The sequence below is a fragment of the Malania oleifera genome, chromosome 3, assembly GCF_029873635.1.
Source record: "Malania oleifera isolate guangnan ecotype guangnan chromosome 3, ASM2987363v1, whole genome shotgun sequence".
NCBI classification, from domain to species: domain Eukaryota; kingdom Viridiplantae; phylum Streptophyta; class Magnoliopsida; order Santalales; family Ximeniaceae; genus Malania; species Malania oleifera.
The window spans coordinates 72,989,666-73,013,482 of record NC_080419.1 but is presented as its reverse complement, the minus strand read 5'-3'; the positions used below and the strand labels follow the sequence as shown (position 1 = coordinate 73,013,482).

General features: G+C 38.8%; 1 protein-coding gene across 2 annotated transcripts in view; it reads left to right on the top strand.

Annotated features, from left to right (window-relative positions):
* The window catches only part of LOC131152270 (tryptophan--tRNA ligase, chloroplastic/mitochondrial), a 55,457-nt gene extending 32,057 nt beyond the window's left edge, over nt 1-23,400 (top strand). For both annotated transcript variants that reach the window (XM_058104047.1, XM_058104048.1), the window contains exons 12-15: nt 11,283-11,329; nt 11,442-11,523; nt 22,556-22,645; nt 22,944-23,400. In XM_058104047.1, the coding sequence (XP_057960030.1) occupies nt 11,283-11,329; nt 11,442-11,523; nt 22,556-22,645; nt 22,944-23,078 (354 nt within the window). In that variant the 3' untranslated portion in view covers nt 23,079-23,400. The remainder of the gene's footprint in view (nt 1-11,282; nt 11,330-11,441; nt 11,524-22,555; nt 22,646-22,943) is intronic.
* Nucleotides 23,401-23,817: the final 417 nt, after the last annotated feature.

Sequence of the window (23,817 nt, the reverse complement as noted above, 5' to 3'; positions counted from 1 at the left end):
TCCAACTTGCTTTTAGGTTGGATGTTGACATGGTATCAAATTTCATGTTCTTTAAACATGTCGGGATTTTGAAGTAATGTCAAGAAAGAATCCTAGATCGAAAGTGCAAAACCATGACTATATTTGAAAGGTCAATTAGTTTTGAGAGATTTATTCAGTTGTTGTGTTGATATTGTTCTTTTTAGTTTTTCTAGATGGACTGGTGAGGATGGTTTATCATGGCTGTAGCTTCTATGACATAACTCCAAATATTTTGGTTATACCAAATAGTATGTTATGGATTAAAGATGTGGAAGATTACAAATAGGAAGAAGAAAAGAAGGAAATGATTTTGGGATGAGTCAATCCAAAATGGTTAGTACTGCTTTGGCTACACATTTTAAACTTTCAATCGCTCTATCACCTACTATTGAGGAGGAGGAGAGGTATATGGAAAAAGTTCCATACACTAGTGCCATTGGTTTTTTTTATGTATAGACCAGATATTGCGCTAGCTATCAGTGTAGTGAGTAGATATATGCATTGTCTTGGGAAGAAGTACTGGGAAGCAGTCAAATGAGTATTTAGGTATCTTAGAGGGACTGCTGGTTATGGCTTGGTTTATGGTAAGGGCGAGGTAGTTGCTAGTGTCATAGGATATTTAAATTTGAATTATGCAAGTGACTTGGACAAGTGGAGGTCCTTGACAAGTTATGTTTCACTTTTCTTGGAAATACCATCAGTTGGAAGGCAGCTTTGCAATCAACAGTGGCCTTGTTGGTAACTGAGGCAAAGTACATGAGTGAAGTAAGCTTTGTGGCTAAATGAATTGATTAAAGACATGGGAGTTGATAAGGATGTAAGCACAGTTTATTGTGATAGTTGGAGTTTCATACACTTGACCCAAGATTAGATGCACCATGAGAGGACTAAGCAAATAGATGTCAAGTATCACTTTGTTCGAGAGGTCATCACTCAAGGTAAAACAAGATTGGGACAAAAGATAATTCTGTAGATATGTTGCCTATGTTCCTGCAATCAAGTTTAAGCATTGCTTGAACTTTATTAATCTTTCTAGCATGAGGTAAGCCCTTTTTGGGGGGGGGGGGGGGGGTGGTGAAGGAAGAAAATTCAAGACAAAATGGAGATTTGTTGAGGTGTCTTGTATTTTGTCCCACATTTCTTATATTGAGGTGTCTTGTATTTTGTTCCACATTTCTTATGTTGAGGTGTCTTGTTATTTGTCCCACATCGCTTATGTCTAGAGAGTGCTAGGTGTCAAGGGCCAAATATTTCACACCTTTGTGAAGGAGTGTGGCGCTAGCTAAAGCACGCTTGTTTAACTAGCTAGCCTAGTGTCTACCACGATTCACCAATAGAACGCTTTCATAGTCATTTAAAGAAGTATAAGCAGAAGCATTAAGCAACTTATGAAAGCAATGACACGCAAGCAGTAAACATTGAAGCAACACAATTCATATAGCAACACCTTCGTTAACAATGTGTGTCTAGAGAGGGAGAAAAGTAGGCTAAACATGCTTACAATAGCTAGTGAGTTTTACAAGTTGATGAACACTCGCCCTCCCTTAAAGAGCTTTCTATGCTATTTTCACTTTGGAACTAGGAAACATCAATATGACCGAGGAGTCATACTCCCTTTTTTAGCCTAGGGAAAAACTATTCTTTTTAGCCTAGGGAAAAACTATCTCTGAAAATTAACCCTACACTAGTATTTAGTATTTACATGATGGAAACCCATCCCAAACGAATGAGACAAGTGGTCACAGGCAAGCATAATGCTCTGAACAAGCTCGGCTCGTGATGCTCTCCCACTTATGCGGTTGATGTCCTCGTAGACTTTGATGCTAGGTACACTTCAACTTTGTCCACGAACGGTTGCTTATCTTCTGCAGAAACCTAATTGATTTCTTCATTGCCAAGGCCTCTCCACTTCACTAAAAACTCCCGCCACTTCCTCCTTGAGCATGTGAACTCTTTGCTTGCAAGGATGTATTCAACTTCTCGTCTGTTAGGTTGCATTGTCTTCACTTCTGCTCTAGTTGACTGAGTTCTGCTTGGATCTTCAATGTCGGAGTTGAATGGCTTGAGGCAGTTGGCATGAAACACGGGGTGCACTTTCATCCAAGCTGGAGGGTCAATTCTGTAAGAGGCCTTCTTTATATTCCTTCAGAGTGGAACTGTAGACAACCATATCATTCAGGTACATCACAACAAACTTGTTGAGGTACTTTGAAATACCTAGTTCATCAAGGTACAGAATTTCGCAGGCGCATTTGTTAACCCAAATGACATCACCAAGAATTCATATGCCCTATACTGCGTCACACAAGTTGTCTTTGGCTCATCCCATAAGCTATTCTCACCTGATAGTAGCTTGACCTCAAGCCAAGTTTAGTGAAGTACTTGGCATGACTTAGCTGATCAAACATATCGGCAATCAATGGAATAGGATACTTGTTGCGCACTGTCACCTTGTTGAGCGTGCGGTAGTCTACACACATCTGCATGCTCCCATCATGTTTCCTTTGAAACAACATTGGTGCTCTGAACAGTGCATTGGAAGGGCAAATATATTCTACTTTGAACAAATCATCAAGTTTCTTTCTCAACTCTGCTAGCTTTAGAAGCGCCATCTGATATGGCCCCTTAATAGGTGGCTTCACTCCTAGGTACAACTTGATCTCATGCTCCACACCCCGTCATGGAGGCAAGTTGTGAGGCAGCGTATCTGGAATCACCTCCTTGTACTCATCCAACACATTTTGGATGGTTGTAGGCCTCAACTCTTGGCTTTCTTCTTCCTCTACCACCATTGTGGGGAGATATGTCTCTTCACCTCTTCTTAATCCCTTTTTATGTTGCATGGCTGAAAGGAACTTACCATCGTCTCCTTTCTTTGCAATGGCCTACACCATGCAAGGGTGATCTCCCATCAAACACGGGGAACTAGCAAAAGGCATCAACATTGCCTTAATCTCCCTCAGGAATTCCATTCCCAACATGACTTGAAAGTCATCCAACAACACCCTTGTGAAATTTGTATGTCTTGCCCACTGCCCGCTTCACAGTGACTTGCTTGGCTATTCTCAAAGTAGGTTGGGCTTTACCAATCCCACAACGAAGGCAATTGAATTCACGTAGCAATTAACCAAGCTCTAATACCAGGTGTCATTGGCCGACTATTTCACATCTTTGTGAAGGACGTGTGGTGCAAGTTAAAGTACTCTTGTTTAACTAGCCAACCTAGTGTTTATCACAATTCACCAATAGAACACTTTGATAGTCGTTCAAGAAGTATAAACGGAAGCATTAAGCAACTTATGAAAGCAATGACACGCAAGCAGTAAACATTGAAGCAACGTACTTCCTTAAATGAAACCTTTATTAACAATGCGTGTCTAGCGAGGTAGGCGAGTAGGCTAAACACATTTACAATAGCTAGTGAGTTTTACAAGTTGATGAACACTTACCCTCCCCTAAAAAGCTTTCTAAGCTATTCTCACTCTGACACTAGAAAACATCAATATGACCGAGGAGTCATAGTCCCCTTTTTAGCCTAGGGAAAAACTATCTCTGAAAAATAACCCAACACTAGTATTTACATGATGGAAACTCATCCCAAATGCGCGAGACAAGCGGTCACATGCAAGCATAATGCCTTGAACAAGCTCGGCCCTTGACGGCATAGGACTTCTATAAATAGTGTAAGCTACAACTGTGTAGTGTGGGAAAAAGAACCTAGGTGTAATTGGGACTTGGGTGAGACTCTTGTAATCTCTTGCTGTTCATAGGGAATATTTTCTCCTTTCTCCCCAGTGGACGTAGATTTCACATCGAAGCTAAACCACATTATATCCTATGTTTTGGGTGTGTTTGTGTTTACTATTTTTTGTTTATTGTTCTTGATTAAATTCAACGATTTGGTCATAACACTTTGTAGGACTAGATGGTAGATCTGGTTGCAAAGATGAACTTGATGGTTCTTGCCATGGGAAACTCCAAGGCTATGGAGTATAGAGGAACAAAGGTACTAGAAACCAGAACATTTGAGGATGCCCATGCTGCTAAAGAGTTAGAGAACTTTTTATTTGACATGGAGCAATACTTTCGTGCAATAAGGACCGACTGAGAACAGGCGAAAGTAACCATTGCAACAATGTACTTGGTTGGTGATGCTAAGCTGGTGGAGTACCAAGTACGATGAAATTGAGAATGGACACTATGTAATTGATTGTTGGGTAGACTTGAAGAAAGAGCTTAAGGTACCCTATGTAATTGATTGTTGGATAGACTTGAAGAAAGAGCTTAAGATCCATTTCTTTCCTAAGAATGTTGAGTATAATGCTTAACATAAATTGAGAAACCTTTAGCATAATAATTCAATTGAGGAGTATGTGAAACATTTTTCTGCTTTGATGTTGGATATACAGGGCTTGTTAGAGAAAGAAAAGTTGTTCTACTTTCTTTAGGGGTTGAAGTTGTGGGCTACGATAGAACTTCTTTGACAAAGAGTTCAAGATGTGCCTACTGCACAAGCTGTTGTTATATGTTTGATTGATTATGCTAGAGAGAGTTCTAAACATCTAAAAAGATTTGTATGGGTGGAAACAATGGATAATCTTTCAAGAAGGGCAAATCCAAAAGTGGGGGAACCGACACCAAGGTGTCAACTTTAAAGAAAGCTTCGTCATCTCAATCATTTAGCACACCGAATGGTAAGGGTAAGATGACATGCTTCTAATGTCAAGGCCCTCAGAGGGTTGTTGATTGCCCTTACAAGTCATCACTCAATGTCTTACAAGCTTCCATTGTGGAAGGGGCACTACAAGATGATGAGGATGAGGAGGAAACCCCTAAGATGGGTGCAATGCAGTTAGTCAACGCGTTGGAGAGGTAGATAAGAGACAAAAGTGACCTATGCTAAAGCGTTAATGTTTGTGGATCTACAAATCAATGGGAAAAGCACCCATGCTATGATTGATACTGGAGCCAACCATAATTTTGTTTCATAGGCAGGAGCACGGAGACTCAACTTGACCATAGAAAAGGATTTAGGACACATGAAAGCAGTTAACTCCTTAGCCCAACCTCCTCTCGAAGTAGCCAAACAAGTGAATTTGAAGCTTAGACAATGTGTAGGACAGTGAATTTCACACTTGTGCCGTTAGATGATTTTCAAGTGATTCTTGGAATGGAATTCTAGAGGGAGACTGAGGCGGTACCAATTCTATTTTCCAATTCCCTTTGTTTGATGAGAGTCCACCCTTGCATGGTTCAAGCCGTTGTGAAGAAAAAAGACAATGAGAAGTTCCTTTCTGCTATGCAACTCAAGAAAGGATTGAGTAGGGGTGAATAGACATATCTTGTAATATTGGTGGTAGATGAAGATATAGGCTAAGAGCGGGTGCTTACTACCATCAAAGTTGTGTTGGATGAGTATAAAGTTGTGATGCCATACAAACTACTTCACAACTTGCCGCCACACTAGGGTGTGGAGCATGAAATTGAGTTGTTACTAAAAGTGAAGTTGTCTCCTAAGGGCTATATGGGATGGCACATTGGCGTTATTAGAGTTATCAGACTTAAGAAAAACAACTTGATGAGCTATTGGAAACGAGCTATATATGTCCTTCCAAAGCACCATTTGGAGCACCAGTGTTATTTCAAAGGAAACATGATGGGAGCATTCAGATGTGTGGACTATTACGTGCTCAACAAGGTGACTGTGTGCAACAAGTATCCCATTTCATTGATCATTGATTTATTTGATCAGCTAAGTCATGCAAAGTACTTCACCAAACTTGACTTGTGGTCAGGCTACTATTAGGTGAGGATAGTAGATGGGGATGTATCGAAGACGACCTGTGTGACATGGTATGGAGCATATGAGTTCTTGGTGATGCCATTCGGGTTAAGAAATGAGCTAGCAGCATTTTGCACCTTGATGAACCAAACATTTCATGGGTTCTTCGACAAGTTTGTCGTGGTATACCTGGATGACGTTGTTTATAGTTCCACTTTGGAGGAACATAAAGAGCATCTACAGAAGGTTCTCAACAAGTTAAAGGAGAACATACTTTATGTGCAGAAAGAGAAGTGCTGTTTTGCTCAATAGAGCATCAAAGTCCTTGGTCATGTGATTGAGTAAGGTTATGTCCGGATAGATATGGAGAAGGTGAGAGGTATTCAAAATTGGAAGAACTCAATGATAGTGAAGGATCTTTGTTCCTTTATTGGATTACTATTGAAAGTTTGTTGAGTGGTACTCGAGGAGAACGACTCCTTTGACGGAATTGCTGAAGAAGGGTCATAAGTGGAATTGGACAGAGAAGTTCCAGGGAGCCTTTGACAATTTGAAGGATTCCATGATGAAAGATCTGGTACTTGCTCTTTCGGATATCATGAAACACTTTGAGATACAGATAGATGCATCAAACTATGCCCTCAGGGGAATCTTGTTACAGGATGGGTATCTTGTAGCATATGAGGGTTGCAACTTAGTGAAGTTGAACAAAATTACACATCTCAAGAGAAGGAGATGCTAGCCGTGACACATTTTCTTCGCGTGTGGTGGTATTACGTACTTGGATCGAAGTTTGTGGTGAAAATGGATAACACAACTATCATTCACTATTTTACACAACCAAAGTTATCACCCAAGTAGGTCTATTGGCAAGAATTCTTGGCAGAGTTTGATTTTTTGTTTGAGCATAAGGTGAGACGAATGAACCAAAGTTGCAAATGCATTGAGTAGGGAGGCTAAGCTTGCAGCCTTATAGATGGTAACACACTTGACAATTAGGTTACCATGACAATGCAGGAGCACATTAAAGGGAATTTTACCAAATATCCAATTGCCAAAAACCTCATGAGGTTGGCAGAAGAGGGCAAAGCCCACTGGTTCTAGTTAGAAGACAAATTGTTGATGACACATGGTGATTCTCTCTTTGTTCCTTGATCTGGGGATCTAAAAAAGACACTGCTGAGAGAGTGTTGTTACACCATGTGGGCAAGTCATCTAGGATGACATTGCACTTTGACATTGTTGAAGCAGATGTCTTACTAGCCACACATGCATGACAATGTGATTGAGCATACCCGAACTTGTATCACCTGCCAGCAAGACAAAGTGGAGCGGAAGAAGATGGTAGGATTGTTGGAGCCTCTTCAAGTGCTAACCAGACTGTGGGAGAGTGTCTCACTGGACTTCTGCACCAACCTACCTAGAGTGGGAGATACATGGTCTATACTTGTGGTCATAGACAAGATTTCGCAGTATGGACCTTTCATATCCGCACCAAAGTATTGTTTAGTAGAGAAGACAACACAATCATTTTTTAAACATATTGTGAAATACTAGGGTGTTCCCCAAGATATCATCATTGACCGAGACTTAAGATTCACTAGCAACTTTTGTATAGAATTTATCAGAATTCTTGGTTCACAACTTGAAATCTTTTCAAGTTACCACCCATATACAAATGGATAGATAGAGAGATTCAATGGGCTACTAGAAGAGTGCTTTTGCCATTTCATCACCACCAATCAAAAGAATTGGGTGCAACTACTCGATGTAGCTCAGTTCTTTTTCAATGCCCCCCAAAAAAAAAAACTCAACACGCAAAAAGAATCCTTTTGGGCTTTGTGTAGGCCAACAACGGTGTTTACCTCACACATTGGATGAGCCGTATAGAGGAAAGAGTCCAAGAGCATATATATCTTCACCTAAGAATGGAGACAAATTGCAGACATCACCTGAGCTTACTTGTAGAAAGCTTTGAAACAGATAAAGAAGCGGGCATATTAAGGGAGAAGATTGTTGCACTTCAACGTGGGTAACTTGGTGCTTGTTAAACTCCATCCTAAACAGATTACCTCACTATAGTGTCGAGATAGGAGACTACTTTGCAAATATGAAGGACTAGTCCCCATCCTGGCTAAAGTCAGGAGGGGCATCTTACAAGGTTGATCCTTCAACTTTGATGAAAGTGATCTTGTGTTCTACAGTAACTACGAGCCATTCAACACTGAGACCGATGATCCAAGCAGAAGTCAGTAAACTGGAGCATCACTAAAGGCAGTGCAACTTGACAAAAGAGAAGTTGAAGTGATCCTTATAGATAGAGAGTTCACATCATCAAGGAAGATGTGGCATGAGTTTTAGTGAAGTGGAAAGACCTCCGAGATAGTTGGAATTCAGCGGAAGACTTGTAACCACTTTTGGGAAAAATTGAAAAGTGCATTGCATCAAAGCCCATGAGGACGTTGACCATATAACTAGGGGAGAATGTCATGAGCCAAACTTGTTCAGGGCATTATGCTTGCCTATGACCGCTTGCCTTGTGTGCAAGGATGGGATACTGTCATGTAAACAGTAGTATAGGTTTTATGCTTTGAGTATGTGCAAGCCTTAGTGTAAAGTGGGAGTATAACTTTTCAGAAAATTTGATGTTTCCTATTGCTGAGCTAAAATAGCATATAAGCTCTTTAGGAGAGGGTGAGTGTTCATCATTAATCTTGTAAAAATCACTAGCATTTGTTAAACGTGTTTAGCCTACTTGCGTCCTTCACTAAACACATGTTTACAGAGGTGGTGTTAATGAATTACGTTGCTTCAATTCTTACGGCTTGCTGGCCATTTGCCTTCATAAATTGTTTACTGCTTATGCTTACTTTTCATTCAACTGTTGTGGGTGTGTTTTTGTGGTAAATTGTGATTATCTTTGGCTGACTACTTAAAAAAGAGTGCTTTAGATAGTGTCGCATGGTTCTTCACAAAGAGTGAAATATTCGTCCTATGACAGCTAGGAGTGGCTTAGCCAAGCTGATCCACTCTTAGTCTATCAAACAAATGCACCCTAATTTCATTAACATGCTAACAGATTTTGTTTATCTCATCCCTGCTTTTCTTTCTGGAGTATCGAAGGTTTAGAATCACTTGCCTTGCATTTGGGAGTACGGATTTTGAGGTTTGGATTTGGATTTGTGTGGAATGTGGATTTGAAAGAAATTTAATACAATTTTGTATTACATTTTTGTGCAAATCCACACAAATCCAATTATCCAAATCCACCTTCAAATCCATGCTCCCAAATTGGGGTTCTCTCTCTCTCTCTCTCCTTCCTGCTAAATAAATGCAGACCATTTTATTCCTCAATACATTGTGAGTATTGAGGAATAAAAAAAAAAACTACAATTTATTTTTTAGTGGTCCTCCTAATGGCTGAAAATTGCTTTCACCCACTATGGAGTCACATATATTGTGTTATACAGACCATTTTATTCCTCCCTCAAATTTACTATTTGTAAGCATTTGATCTCTTATACTTGGTTTCTAGACATGATTGTTTTAAAATCCCAGAATGAGCTATTGGTCTTGCAATTTGCCACCAAATAATTTATGTCTTTAAATCTCCTAACACCTGCACATCTGCTTTTGAGATCTAGATTTGCTCTTTGAACAACTGCCTCCTTGTTTATCTGAGCATCTTCACATAAAAATGGCCTTGTAGATGTAGATTGTGGATGCCCAATCATGTAAGCCAGGGAGTTCCCCTGAGCAGTAGACCATTGTATGTTTGCTTACCTGCTAGTGGCAGTGTTGTGAACTTTCAGGGCTGCTGTTAACTTCTTTGTAATCTGCTTTTTAGCTGAGCAGCTGAAGTAGATGTGGTTCCTTGTTTCCAGGTTGGAGCAATAAATTTTGCAAGTTGCATCAGCTGCATTGGTCCAAACAGCTAATTTTTCATGTATGGTCTTTTCGGTCCTGTATGGCTAGCCAAGCAATAAATGAATGCTTTGGGATGCAGTGATGAGGGATGCCCAACTAGTAGGGTTTTTCTTTTCTTGTATGAGGTTCCATGCTGAAGAGAAGGGAAATCTTCGTGAAGAAGTTAGATCCCATTGAAGGCCGTGTCCAAGTGTCTCCAGTTTGATTTGCAAATAAACTTCAGTTTGATTTGCAAATAAGCTCCATAATGATCCAGTAGCGGGCTATGTGGGTGCCAATTGTCAAGGAAAGCAAAAGTAGATTCTGATGTGTTATTCACATAAAAGAATACAAAATCTATTTTATGCATCTTCATTGTAACTATTACTAAATCAGTGAAGCAAGGTTATCTAGTGATGACATATAGTTAAACTTATTAAGCATGGAGACAGACACTTGCCAAATCTAAAAATATTAGACACAACATGGCAGAGACATGTGTGTTTGAAGCATATTTTTGTATATAGTGTATATATTTATAATTATGTCAATAACATATATATATTTCATACAAAGATGATCCATTTAAAAAAAAGCATCACGGAATACGCATAAAATGTTCGTACTATCTAATCTTAAAAAGTTATATCATTTAAACATCAAAAGTTCACTCTGATGACTCAAATGACAAATTAACAATGAACCATAAAGCCACAGTGAACCACCGTCATTAGGCAGTATTCCTAAAAAGCAAGAACAAGTAAAGGATAGGTAATGTTTCTTTGCCTATTAAGTATAACATCCATATAAGATTACACGTTCACTTTTAAAATATGAGAAATCTCAAAAATTTGATAATATTACATTGTTGCCCACAGAAATTTTGATTTATTCTTCTAATAATGCCTTGCCGTGTCCTATGTGTCAGATACCTCAGTTTTTCTGTATTGACATGTGTCCAAAATCAAAAATAAAAATAAATAAGCCGGACAAGTATCAGCAGTGTCCAACATGTCTTGGAGGCATATTGGTGTCCAACACTTTTTGGACATTGACACCTCCCCCTGTTTTGAAGTGTCGATGCTTTAAGTTGGTGGACGTTTTAAATTGAACATTACCATCTCTTTGTCCTTGTCTTCCAGTTAACATCTGCATCCTTCACCCTGCAATTTCCTCTATTATAGGGTAGAATTAGTGCCACATGAATGCATGGATTGCATTTGCACCACCTCTGATGTATTGAATGCAGAACCGCTTTGGATTTATCTATTGAGCAGTCCTGCATCCCTAAGAACAGCATAAGATCTATAAGAGATGTTATCAGGAAGAACTTAAGATGCCAATGTGATGTCACAGATATTATCCCTTCCTGCAATAATATGGCCATTTGTTTATATTTGCAGATTGGTGTTTGACATGAATGCATGTAGGCCTGATATGTGAATGAGTGTATTGTGGTATCATTTATGATGAAATCTTGCTTATATAACTATTTGATCATATCTTATTTGCCATTGCCTCTTCTTTTTTTACTTTGTGCAACTGGAGCTGACTCTGTTCATTAGTTTTGTAGGTAATAGCAAACAAGATTAAACGTTGCAAAACTGACTCATATACAGGGTTAGTAAGCCCTTAACTTATTTTTTATTACTTGAAATTTCGTAGTTCTTTGGCACTTATCTTTGTCGTCTCCTCTCCCTTCTTTTAACCCTATTTCCTGGGATTGTTACAGTCTGGAATTTGACAATATGGGCAGACCTGAATGCAACAATCTTCTTACAATTTATCAGCTAATTTCAGGCAAGACAAAAGAGGTATTGCAATTACACATTGTTATTTCTCCAGGTTTCATTAGCACCATGCTTTGATTTGCAGCTTGTACCTGCGCTCAGATATCCTTCCATTAGATTTTCATTACAATCTCATGATAATTATAGGAAAAGGAAAAGCTTTTCATGCAGATCAGGATATTTGTGTGTACTGATGGTATTGTTTTGATAGCAATAGAAATTTTATAAAGGAGAGAAGTACAAACAAAAAGAGGGCAATGAGAGTCCTCAAGGTTGAACAAGGAAAACAAGAAGTAACGATAAATTTGAGACAACTTTTCAAAAAACCCCTCTTAAGATCCTTCCCATCATAGTTTTGTCTCAAAAAACCCTTTAGATTCTTCCCATAATGGTTTATGCCTTTATGGAGCACTTTAATTTTTCTCTACTCATTTTATTCTTACTCTTACCACGATCCAATTTATTCCCACCTTCAAAAGCAGCGGATCTCAGTCGATCTCAAGGCCATTTGATCCAAAAGGTTGTGAGCTTCATTATCCTTATCCCCAGAGCCACTTGCTGAAGCAGGGAGAGACACTCCTCAAGTGAAAAACTTTGATCTGTATTCCTCTTGAGAAACATTGTAGCACGCCCCTCTGGATGAAAACCTTGTTTATGAAAAATCCTATGCATCTCAAGACCTGGCTGAGTTGCCTCACCCGAGCAGCCTTCTTCGAAACAATGATCTTGGATTTTGAACAATCATCCTGCCTATTAGAGCCTGAGGAATCCTGTTGAAAGCCACCAGTAACCGTCTGTTAATCTTCTTCAACTACACCTCCCTGATCCTTCTTGATAGCACCAAGATTGGATATTAACTGCGAATCATCTTAGCTTCCATCTTCCCCACTTGATTCTTGCTTCTGTTGTTGCTGTTGAAATTTAATTTCTGTTGGTTGCCTGCTGCTGTATTGTCCCGAATTGTTACTTTCTGTCAATCATTTTCAACAGTACCTCCCTGATCCTTCCTGACAGCATCAAGATCTGAGATTACCCTCGCTTTATATGAACTTTCACCTTCCCCATTATATTCTTGCTGCTGTTGTTGCTGTTGAAATTTAGTTTCCACTGATTCTTCTGTGAAATTCTGTTGCCCTACCAATATCATCTTTATATCTCATAGAAATACATTTTGTTCCACCTTTGGGTTGACAGAACCATAGTTGTCCAATTGAGATACGAAATTTTTGGGAATCAAGAATTGAGCATCGAATCTTAAGATTTGGTAAATTTACCAAAATCAATTCTAAATGACATGCATATATTGATATTCAAACAAGCAGCAAACTAATGAAATACATTTAAATTATGATAACAAAGGATTCTTGTTTCTTGTGTATGCTTTCCCTAAACAAATGAAAGGTAAGAGAATGAGTTAGGAAATATTACTAAAATAATGAACTTTATGCTGTTAAGGGAAGGAATCAAGAAAAGTAATAAATAATTGAACTTTTGGTGTCTATCAATAATTAAAAAAATAATATTTCATGCATATTATTTCTTGGATTAAAAAGAAAAAAATAATTAACCTAAAAAAATGATAATAATTCAACAAACTACTAAAAGAACTAACTTTTGAATCTTAACAAAACAATGAAACATGAGTACCACCTTAGTTGGTGAGTGTTCCACTCCTTAATGGCAGAGCACTATACTTCTAGAGCGAAGAATGGTTTTGTGAATGCAAGATAAGACCAAAAGTTCTATTTTCTTCTCTTTTAAGCACAAAACTGACATAGACTAGAAATGGAAGGTAACTGTGTAAAAATAAAAGCAGTAAAAAAGAAAGGAATGCTGTTTTTGTGGTTATAAAACTAATTGGGTTTGTCAGGATATTATAGGTCCAGAATTGTGTGAATTGATAGTTTTGGATCAATTTGATAGATTCACGAGGTGAATTGATAGATTTAGCAGCGATTCAGTTGATTTTAGATTTGTTAGTAAGATTTGAATCAACTTGGTGCGGAATTGATACAAATTGTATGAATCAAATTGTGAATCATAAGATTCTAACAGCTATAGACCGAACCTTTAACCTTGATCTTCAGTGTCCCCCTAACGGCTGCAGCTGAGGCATGGCCTCAGGCTCTGTTAACACCTTGTCCTCTGCTTTCATATAATCCTGTTCAACAGTCATTCTCTGGGGACAATCCAGCCCTTAAAATTGAAATGTTTTTGTTGGGACCTAGTGTTGTTAAAATGATCCAGGACCAACTTAAAATTTGGCCTTTGTTCAACACAATGTTAAGTGGCTCCAGGACCATTCTCTAACTCATTCAAAATGCTGCAGTCGCCATGACAGGCCTCTTTGTGCTTCTATCTGTAAATCCTTGCTGCTACTATGCTGATGCTGCCACCTCAATAGTCAACACTGCAGTGACTGCACCACCACACACCACCACATTTATTTAGTAACAGCCACACTACAAAGCTTCTGACAGATTTGCCCCTTCCAACCACGATTTGTCGTAGACATCTCAGATTGCCTTCCATTCTGAAACTTAGATTTTTGCTACTACCCCAGACCCATGATTGATTCAAAAACTTCAACAGACCCTTGTTATCAATCCCCATGCACATCCGCTGGAGCAAATATTGTAAATCCTTTTCCATTCAAACTTGAACCCATATAAAGAAATTTACCTTTATGTGATACCTTATCACCATCCAGTATCTGAACTAACAAAATTTCCTGCCTTTTTTTTTTTCCCTCTTTCTAGGTGAATGGGTATGTCATATGTGATTGTGGACCTCGTCAGTTGCGCATATGCTGCATTGGCCCTTGAAATCTTTTATTTAAATACTTCGCGTGTGGTCATGAACTGTTTCATTGCAGTTAGGCGACATCGAAGTCAACATATCCAGTACTTGAGATCCTCTTTCAGAATCATTTTGTCTCAAATGATTTCTGCTAAACATGATTGTTTAGTTATATGATCTTATTTACCATTCATGTTTTGCTTACAAATGATTTTTTAGCTAAAAAGCACCGGCATCAACACGAGACTCGGATACAACACGATACCAATGCAGCAATATGGCATTTTTTTGAAAAAAATTAGGATACGAGATAGCAGGGATATGTTAATTCATTAATATGTAAGCATGTTTTTTGCTTTTAGTTGACAAATATTAAGGTAATTTTAACATCTATATGCTTTGAGTTCTCAAGCACCCCAACAATGACACCTTTAACAGAATGAGGAGAGCACTTCTCTTGACTACGTGGAACATGAACGAAACATATGCACTCAATGACATGAGACACCATAGAGAATATGGATGTTTCTAGGTACATGATAGAACAGAAAATTTGTCCCCCCTATAACACTAGAGGGCATCTAGTTAAGCAGAAAACAAGCTCCAAGAAGAGCCTTAGTCCAAAGGGTTTAGGAACATGCATATGAAAGATTATAGACCTATGTCACATAAAGGTCTAATTCTTGGTTTAGTTACTCCATTTTGTTAAGGGGCATGTACACATGATGTTTGATGAAGAATCCCTTTATGACTAAGGCCCATTTTTGAACAAATTTAAGCTCATTAGCAGATAAAAAAAATTTGAATTCTAATGCCAAACTGAATTTTTATTTCTTAGTAGAAGTAAATGCATTAAAAAATTCAGACCGGTCTTTTAATAGATAAATCTAGGTCATACATGATAAATCAATTATAAAGGACACAAAATACTGATGGTCAGTCAAATTCTTGACTTGGACTCGAACAATTTGAATGAATCAGAGATCACAATGATTGACTATGGGTCTCAATTTGGTGTGGAAAATATTTCCTTATATGCTTTCTTAATTACACGTAGAACACTCAAAACAAGAAATAAACTTGAATATGGGAATTTTTTTTGCAGTTTTTGAAGGGATGGATGACCGAAACGAACATGTCACTAATAGAAACACCAAAATTAGAAATTGAAGTTGTATAATAAAAAATGGATCCATTACCACCATCACCATCAAAATAGCACATGCCATCCTTCAGAAGCCCTCCACCAATCCTTTTCTTCTTCTAGAGATCTTGTATAACACAATGAGAAAGCAAGAAGGTCACATAACAATTATGAGATTTAGAAATTGAAGAAGTCGTGTGATAACATGTGCAAGGGAAATTTAGGTACATAGAAGATAGAGGAAAGAAATAAATGGAAATGAAAGAATATTGCCACAATCAGTGTAACTGAGTAAACTTAGAGTGTAAAGTATGTTTCAAGGACTGTAATAAATTAAAAGTACCTATCATATGAGAGGAGGCACTAGAATCGATAACTTAGGAGGATGAAGAAGAAAGAAGCCTAGTTGTACTTGAATGGGCCACAGAAGCACTAGAGGTAGAAGATTGAGTTTGAAGTTGTTGAACCATGCAAACAAGATTGTTCTACGCCTTTTGAGACACAGTGGATGATGTATTCAATGCCGCAGCTAAGTGGCTAGGTGCACTTGAAATGTCAACATCAAAATCACCCTCCGCAAAAGACTTATTGCCCAAGTTTGTTCCCCATGGAGATCCCAACCATGACAATATGGTTGTCCTTGTTACAAAGTGTGCAAATGCGAGAATTGCCACAACAAACTCCTTGCCCTAATGTAGTGCCTTTGCTACAACCTCCATCCTAACCTTGCTCTCATCCTCTAGCACTTCCCCATTGTTGTAATATGTGGCTCATTGTTTTATTGCTTTCATATAATCTGCGTGATTGTATATTCTATATATTTCATTGTTGGTTGCTGCGTTGTAAGATCGTTTGTTTCCGCAACACATTCATTTACACAACAAATTGGTATCAGAGCACTTGGTTATAATGACTTCTGGAATTTCTTCTGCAAAGTTCGATGTTGTTAAGTTCGATGGAACGGGAACTTCGGACTATGGCAGAGAAGGGTTGAGGATCTATTAGCGCAGTAAGGTATGGTGAAGACATTATATGTAGGTAAACTAGAAGGCATGGATGAAACAAGTTGGAAGGAATTGGAAGTGAAGGTTATGGCGACTATCAGGCTTTGTTCGGCCAATGACGTGTTCTATCAGGTCATGGATGAGGAATTTCCTGCAGCTGTTTGCCAAAAACTTGAAAGCCGGTATATATATAAGTCTTTAATGAACAAGTTGTATCTTAAGCAAAAGTTGTATTGGCGTAAGATGGTGGAGGGTTTGGTTTGAACCAACACATCAATGTATTCAATTAGATTATAAGTGATTTGATGCGGGTTGATGTGAAGTTTGAGGAAGAAGACAAGGCGTTGATGCTATTGAATTCCCTACCCGCGTCTCATACGTATGAAAATATGGTTACGACTCTAACATGGGGCAAAGAAACCTTGAATTTGGAAGAGGTAACAAGTGCTCTGCTGGGTTTTCATCAAAGAAAGAAGGCCAGTGATGAGATTGCACAAGGTGAAGGGTTTGTGGTAAAGGGTAACTAGGAACATGGGAGAAGCAAGTTTCGGAACGGATCAAGTGGTAATAATTCTCGGTTGCAGTCCAAGAAGAAGAAGGACATAAGGTGTTTTAAGTGTGGGAAAAAGGAGCACATAAATTGGAGTGTCCAGAAAGGAAGAAGGGGAATGTTGAAAATCAAGAGGGTTCTTCAAAATCGATGAATGTAGTTGAAGAAGGAGACTCAGAGAGCAGTGATGGTGATATGCTTTCTGTTTCATCGGGGCCAGATTGCCTTACGGATTCTTGGATCCTAGATTCGGCGTGCTCATGACACCAAATAAAGAATGATTTAGCACCTACATGTCAATTAATTCTGGTTCTATCCTGATGGGAAATGATGCTTCATGCAAAATTGTTAAAATAGGAAACGTCACAATTAAAATGTATTGATGGTGTTGTGAGAACATTATGTGAAACGCATACCGGATCTATGGAAGAATTTAATTTCATTGGACACTTTGGATTGTAATGTTTGTAGTTACAAGTCTGAAAGTAGGGTAATGAAGGTGTGTAAAGGAGTTCTAACAGTGATGAAGGGACAGAAGTTAGCGGGAAATATCTATACACTGCTAGGTACTATAGTTATAGGTGGAGTTGCAGTTGCAGATTTTGAGTTAGATAAGACTGTTTTGTGGCATATGCAGTCAGGGCATATGAGTGAGCATGGTATGAAGGAACTTCATAAGAGGAATCTTTTGAAGGGTATTAAAACATGCAGGCTGAATTTCTGCAAGTATTGTGTTCTTGGGAAATAGAACAGGGTGTAGTTCAAAATAGCCACTCACAAGTATTCTCGACTACATTCATTGGGATGTTTGGGGGTCGGTGAGACTAGCATCACGGGATGGACATATGTACTTCATGAGTTTCATCGATTATTACTCACGGAAGGTTTGGGTGCACTGGGTGTACTTCATGCGGCACAAGTCAGAGACATTTGTCAGGTTTCAATTGTGGAAAGTTGAGGTAGAAAACCAGACCGGGAGGAGAATTAAATGCCTTAGGTCAGACAATGGAACTGAGTACGCTAATTCGAGGTTCATAGAGTTTTGTGAGCAGCAAGGCATAAGGAGACATTTTACAGTTTTTCGGACACCATAACAAAATGGTGTGGCAGAAAGGATGAACTGAACTCTAGATGAAAGGGCTCGATGTCTCAGATTGAATGCAGGGCTAGTAAAGAATTTTTGGGCTGAGGCAGTGAGTATGACATGTTTTTTGGTTAACCAATCACCAAGGGCATCACTAAAGAGGAAAGTTGCAGAGGAGGTATGGACAAGTAATGCGGTAGACTACTCTGATTTGAGAGTATTTGGTTGTCCAACTTATGCGTACATTCTAGTGAGGAGAGATCAAAGTTTGATGCAAAGTCTAGACGTTGCATTTTTTTAGGGTATCAGAAAGGCGTGAAAGGGTTCAAATTGTGGGATCCAATGACAAACAAGGTGGTGATCAGTAGAAATGTGGTTTTCGATGAGAAAGCCATGGTGAAGCATACTCAGGATGAAGATGAAGAGAAACAGGTGCCAAAAAATTGGAGCAGGGATGAGCATGTGGTGCAGGTGGAGTTAGAGACTCAGGGCAGTGATGACAATGTTCAGAATGCATGGAGTTCTAGCTCAGGAAACCAGTAGGATCATAGTATTGCTCTACACAAACCCAGACGCACTATCAAGACACTGCCTAGGTATGGATTTGATGATCTGGTGTCTTATGCTCTCATTACTAGTTGCAAGGATCTTACTACTTTTTAGGAGGCGGTGCACAGTCAAGAGAAAAGTATGTGGATGGGTGCTATGGTGGAGGAGATAAAATTATTGCATAAGAACCAGACGTGAGATTTGGTGGAGCTTCCAGAAGGGAAGAGGGCGATAGGATGCAAGTGGGTGTATAGGAAGAAGGAAGAGGTATCAAAAAAGGAAGGAGAGAAGTTCAAGACTCGGTTAGTAGCAAAGGGATGCTCACAAAAGAAAGGGGTTGATTATGATGAGGTCTTCTCCCCTGTGGTTAAGAAAACTTCCATTAGGGTAGTGTTGGGATTGGTGGTGCATTATGATATGCAATTGGAGAAAATGGATGTAAAGATAACATTTCTCCATGGTGATTTGGAGGAGCAGATTTACATGGTACTACCAGAAGGGTTTAGTTAACCTGGACAAGAGCATTTGATTTGTAAACTGAGGAAGTCACTTTAGGGGCTGAACTAGTCTCCGAGGCAGTGGTACAAACGTTTTGACTCGTACATGATCCGGATAGGCTACAGGACGTGTGAGTATGATTGCTGTGTGCATGTGAAGAGTCTTGAGGACGGTTCTCTCATTTTTCTATTGTTTTATGTTGATGACATGCTAATTGCTGCGAAGGATATGACTGAGGTAAATCAGTTAAAGACTCTGTTGAGTTAAAGAGTTTGACATGAAAGATTTGGGTGCAGCCAAGAAGATTCTTGGGATGGAGATTCGCAGGGACAGAGCTACAGGGAGATTGTGCTTATCTTAGGGCAGCTATGTGGAGAAGGTGTTGGAGAGGTTTAGCATGGTTAATGCAAAACCGGTAAGTACAACGTTAGCGAATCATTTTAAATTTTCTACTGCTTAGTGTCCAAGGAAGGATGATAATATCCGTTACGTGTCAAAGGTTCCCTATGCTAGTGCAGTATGGTGTTCAATGTATGCTATGGTATGTACAAGATTGGACCTGACACAAGCTGTTAGTGAGGTAAGTTTCTTTCAAATTTGTATAGACAGCATTGGGATGTCGTCAAGTGGATTTTCATATACTTCTCACTATGGCATCATGTTCGGCAGGCAACAAAATGATCCGTTAATTGTGGGATATGTTGATGCAGATTATGCAGGGGATGTGGATGACAGGAGGTATACAACAGGGTATGTGTTCACTCTTGTAGGAGGGCCTATTTATTGGAGGTCTATGGTACAATCTCTGCTTGCATTATCAACAATTGGGTCAGAATATATGGCAGTCGCTGAAGCTGCCAAGGAAGCGTTGTGGCTTACAGGTTTAGTCAAGGAGCTGGGTATATAGGAAGGTAGAGTTCAGCTGCGTTGTAATAGTCAGAGTGCCATCTATTTGACGAAGAACCAAGTGTATCATGCGAGAACGAAGCATATAGATGCGAGGTTCCATAGGATCCAAGAGTTGGTTTCTTTTGGTGAACTTGTGCTTGAGAAAGTTCACACTTTTGAGAATGCAGCAAATATCTTGAAAAATCCTGGTTCTATGGATAAGTTTAAGCATTGCTTGGACTTGCTTAATGTCTCCAGTTGCAAGACGGGAGGCGGTCCCAACCTATTGTCCCAGGTGGAGCAGTGGGTTATGTTTTTGGTTTTCTCCTAAGGGTGTATATTAGCCAAGGTGGAGATTGTTGTAATATGTGGCTCATATGTTAAGTGGAATGCATGTAGTAAGAGAAAACATGATGGAAACAGAGATGCTGGTATGCAAGACCAAACCGTTGGCTGTTTGCCCTGCAGTGTTACATCGACTGTTTGGTCTCCACTTCAAACCGTTGACTGTATGTCTGAAACCGTCAACTGTTTTGCTTGGTTACTCGGCGCTGGTTTTCAAATTTTGAATTGGGAAGTTGTATAGGTTGGGTTTCGGGGGAAAAACCTCTGGGAGGGTTATATAGACATGTTGTATGTTGTGATCCATATGTCTTTTGACAGAAGATACTAAAAAATCATTGCCATTTGCTCCCGTGGATGTAGGCATTGCCGAACCACGTAATTCTTCGTTTCATTGTTTTATTGCTTTCATATAATCTATGTGTTTGTCTCCTATATATTTCATTGTTGGTTGCTGCATTGTAAGATTGTTTGTTTTTGTTGCGCATTCATTTGCACAATACGCTACACCACAATTATAGGCAACACTAACCATAGTTGAACTATCACGGGAAGAAATTTGAGAAGAAGACTAAAAGCCATTTTGGTGATCCTTTTGGATCCTAGTATATGCTTTAGTAATGTATGGTATGGATTCATTGCAATAATTTGATCGCGGATGGGTTAATTCTCAAGACTAAACCACAAAGAGTTGGCAGCCAAGAATTTTGCCTATTGCGTCTTAAATAATCTCAATGTCAGAACTAACTAGTTGATAGATGTTGAGTTCCTCACACATAGCCTATAGAGTGCGATCATACTCATTAATGGACCTATAGGTCAAAAGCATGAGTTTGATTGTTATTGCAAAGCTTTCACGAAGATCAACCCGTATGACCTTGGCTGTTCTATGAAACGTCACATTCAAAACAGTACGCGGTTGCAAGCTATTCCACAACCACACAAGCAATACTTTATTCTCTTTCATCCAATATTAGATCACAACAGGTAGGTGGAGGATCTGACCAATTTTGATGGCTATGATTTGTATTTTAATAGTATCAGCTGAAACTTTCTCTAGAGGTCATCAAAACCACGCCCAATACACTGCAATCAGCACACACCGATATAGGGAATGAGCAGCATAGAAAAAATGCACAATCAGGCAGCATACACTAGCACCAAACAATACTTCAGAAAAGATCCATAACTTACATTTCAAAACTTCAAAGATCTAGACCTTCAAGAGGCAGCTATGACCTCAGGACTAAGTTACAATATCCTAGGAGGCATTACTTGATCACGAAGAATAAAGCAGACAATAACAAAACACTACAGTAACTTAATAAACAACGTGGCAGAAGGTATAGGCATTTTGACTGGCAGCAACTAGAGGTAAGTGCAGGCAACAGGAAAAAGAGTCATTGACCATCCAACAACAGGTATAAGATTGCAAGCAGTTAATCACAAACATGTGCAGCGTCACATGCCACAACTGGCGTGTAGAATAGTGGAACAATAGGAACAGTACCAAAAACAGAGTTTAACTGACTTCACATCAGCAAACCACCATGAACACACACGGCATACCACCAAGGATGCTGCATAGCCTGACAAGAGAGAGGGAAAGAAAAGAAGAGGAAAAATCATGTAGCAGTTTCTTGTAGCATACATACAGCTCCAGGTTTGCCTCTAGCATATTAATAATAAAAAAGGCGAAAAAATTGCCCCCATCTCTAACAATATAATTATTAAAATGGCTATTCTGTTTTAACAGTGTCGCGTATGAGGTGGATTTTCTCTTTGGCTTGATTGACAAAGTGGCCTCCAATGCTGTACATAATTTCTTATTGGGGCTTTTTTTAGACAAAACAAGTAGTTCAATAAGGATTCAAATTATTCTTGCCCGGGTTTGTGAAATTTTGGCAATGGAAGGATTCAGATATTCAATGTAGATGTTCACTTTAGGCAGTTATTGTTCTTTCTTGAAAGTGTACAGCTTTGTAATGTCAGTTTTCAAAATGTGGGTGAGTTTGGTTGGATACTAATTTCCAGAAATGATTTTCCATTTAATGGGCTATGGGTTCTGTCATCATCATGGTTTGAACTTAATTGGTCATGTAGTTCTCTTTAACTATTCTTTTCTTTCACTAGGTGTGCTTCTGAACAGTTTGATTAGCTTTAAGAAGCTCTAAATAAAAGAATTTTCTTTTTTCCAGGAAGTTGCACAGGAATGCCGGGATATGAATTGGGGCATGTTCAAGACTCTACTCATTGACACTTTGATAGATCATTTACATCCCATCCAGGTTTCTGCATCTGATGGTGTCATATTTAGTTGGTTTATGGTTCCGGGATAGTTATAAATACTTTATATGCTGATTTTCTTGCATGCCTCTTCCTTTTTGTTGCTGCAACTCGAACCATACTGTAACACTGAGAAACTGCTGTAGTTCACTGTATTATATTCTGTATACATGTGTGTGTATATCTATCTCTGTATGTGCGCCCATATGTGCATGCCCATGTGCATGTCAGTCACGAAATCGTCCTGTTTGCCTTTTATTGTTCATGTTTAGTCATTGCCATTATTACTGCCTTTTGTAGGTTCGCTACAAGGAAATCATGGCCAGTCCGGATTATTTGGAAGGTGTGCTGGCAGAGGGTGCTGCGAGAGCTGCAGATATAGCTGATGCTACTCTCAGCAATGTGTACGAGGCAATGGGGTTCTTGCGGAGATGAGCAGAATTGATCCTCTGCAAAAACCACTGTTGGGAAAAACTCATTCAATGAGCATACTAATTTTTGGATGATCCGTCATCTTCCATGAGTTGAATTTTGGGCGATCATATGACTGATGGTTAAATAGTATTTTATTGACGGTAAAAGGGTATTTTATTGGGAAGGTCCCCCACTAGTTTTTATAACTTTTGGCCTTGGTCTCGGCCATTCCGGACATTCTTGTATTCTTTTTGTGACAATTCTTATATTCTTTTTGTTCTTTAGTTCCGCCAGTATACATTTGCACCTTTTATTTAATGCTACCTAAACTTTAGCTATTCAATGGAAGTATGAAATCAAGTTTAGCTTTTTGGCAGATAGCAGGAATGTTTTTCTTGGCCTGCTAAGAATCCATTTGAACGTTCTGGTATTAACTGATTCATGAATATGTTCGACTGCTTAGTGGAAGTTTCATGTACTCGTGGTCTTGCTAGGAACTTTCAAAGCAAAATATTAGGACTCAGAATAGTTCTGGAAAATAATATTTTTTATTTTTTATTATATATTTTAAAGAATTATACAAAAAATTAGTTAATTTTGTTAGTTTCAAAATATATGTATAAACTAAACGAGCAACATAAAGGCCTTTGTCATTATTTGCTTGTTAAAATAGTTTTGTTTTTTATTTTTAATTTTTTAATTTTTGTTAAATGATTACAAATATACAGCTTGATTTTTAATTTTTTAAATTTATGTAGAA